Source organism: Sesamum indicum, linkage group LG6, assembly GCF_000512975.1.
Source record: "Sesamum indicum cultivar Zhongzhi No. 13 linkage group LG6, S_indicum_v1.0, whole genome shotgun sequence".
NCBI classification, from domain to species: Eukaryota; Viridiplantae; Streptophyta; class Magnoliopsida; order Lamiales; family Pedaliaceae; genus Sesamum; species Sesamum indicum.
Window position 1 is genome coordinate 20,138,017 of NC_026150.1, and position 1,931 is coordinate 20,139,947.

Sequence of the window (1,931 nt, forward strand, 5' to 3'; positions counted from 1 at the left end):
TAAACAAGAAGCTATGGAATTCATTAGTAAGTAGATTTTTGTTTCTAAATTTATTAACTAGCAATTAAATTCCTTATATTAAATAATATAAATTAGCAATGACAATTTTACTTTCTAAGAAAAAAAATCTAATTAGTTTGAAATGATACTAATTTTGGTTTTATACATGCAATTAAGAATACCATTATTAGAAAAACAAATTTTAATAAATTCAAAATGATAGCTGCTTAAGACATTTATTTTCTTATATTCCTGGTTTATTTTGGGGTTCCTTGCATTAAGAAGAAAATAATCCAAATTAATCTAACTATGTATATATTATATACATTTCATGACATAATCATTTTCCATAATGGCAGTTGATGACAGAACTAACATGTTTTAACCCAATCTACAAGCTCCAGATTATCAAAAAATATATGATATATATCGGCAGCTACAAAACTCATTAATATATTCAAGAACTCGTTCATCAATCTTTGAGTAAAACTCAAGATCAAGAACTACTACCTCAATCTTTAAACAAAAATTCAAGATCAAGAAGTGATACATCAATCATTGAATAAAATTCAAGGTTACATTACTCATCAATCGGCAACTCATAGCGACACAAAGGACAAACATGATTTCCCCGCAGCCACCTCAATATGCAATTTTCATGGAACATATGACTGCAAGGCAGCCTCGTCCCGCGCCCCCCATTGGAAAACCCTTCCAAACATATAGAACATGACTCTTTCGCCAACATCGACGCTCCATCATCTTTTCCGCCATTCACAGCCACAATTTGTAGCTCCCCGTTGACGATCTTTGCCGGACGCCTTGCTATTAAGGATTCTGCTTCTTGGTGAACCTCGCTCATGTCACGCGGTCTTCTGATGGCTTTACTGTATTCATACTCAAATGTGGGGTCAATCCGTTTCTGCTCCTCAAACCAAGAAACCCACGACGCGAATTCCTCCACAGGCACCATCACATTTTTCCCGATCTCCAAGCGCACCAATGCCATCATGTCGTTGTTCTTTGGTTTCTTGTGCACCAAACGAAGGAAATCAGAGATTTTCCCGACGAGCTCATCTTCGTTGCGAAGTAGAAGCAACCGCGACTGACGGCAGTGGAGTTGGCGTTCCGTCCAAAAGCAGTTGCGCAATGGGAAGGGGATGAGATCTTCGTCCAGGATGAGATCCCACAATGACTCTTCCAGGGCTTCGTGATTTCTCATGTTGATTGGTCTGCGCTGAGTGATGAAAAAGCCTGGAAACACCAACTCCAGGCTGTCATCCTTCTCCGAGTAGAAATCGACGTGGACGTGAAGCACGATCATTAACCTGAGGTCTCCAGTTCTTGGTCCAACATAGGATTCATGGATGTGAACATCTATGAAGGATTCTTGGTGGGAATTCAAGGGTGGAAGCCATGCCAGTGGAGCCATAGGTGCATGCACTACACTACACAGATGGAGAGGAATTAAGAACAAGAACTTCGTACGTAGAATGATTTTTGTGGAGGTATATATGTATAATGACTTGGTAAAAACTATTGGGTGTGTATATATATAGTGAGCTTCCAGTGTACATCAGAGTCCATCTTCTTGTCAACTTCATTTCCTATATAACTAGCTCTAACCGTTTTCTTGAAAAACAGCAAGAAAAAAGAAAATAATAATATCCTAGTTTCTCATGGATTTTGTTCCAATAACAGACATATAAAGTATACCAAATTAGATAGTTTTTTTTTTTTTTTTTTTTTGTAATAATGTCACAGGAAATTCTTGTGTAGGTTGATTGCATCTGAGTATTAATATATTAATATTTATCTTGTAATAGATCATAATTGTTTGTATAATATTACATACTTATGTATAAAAAAGGAGTAATTCAATTATTTTAATTTTGGATCACTATAAAAAAAAAAAAAAGGATTTTCCCTAC

General features: G+C 36.1%; 1 protein-coding gene across 1 annotated transcript; it reads right to left on the reverse strand.

The window, feature by feature from the left end:
• Nucleotides 581–1,486, reverse strand: LOC110012102. The gene has a single exon (XM_020694235.1). The coding sequence runs from the start codon at nucleotides 1,430–1,432 to the stop codon at nucleotides 581–583; it is 852 nt and encodes a 283-aa protein (XP_020549894.1). The 5' UTR covers nucleotides 1,433–1,486.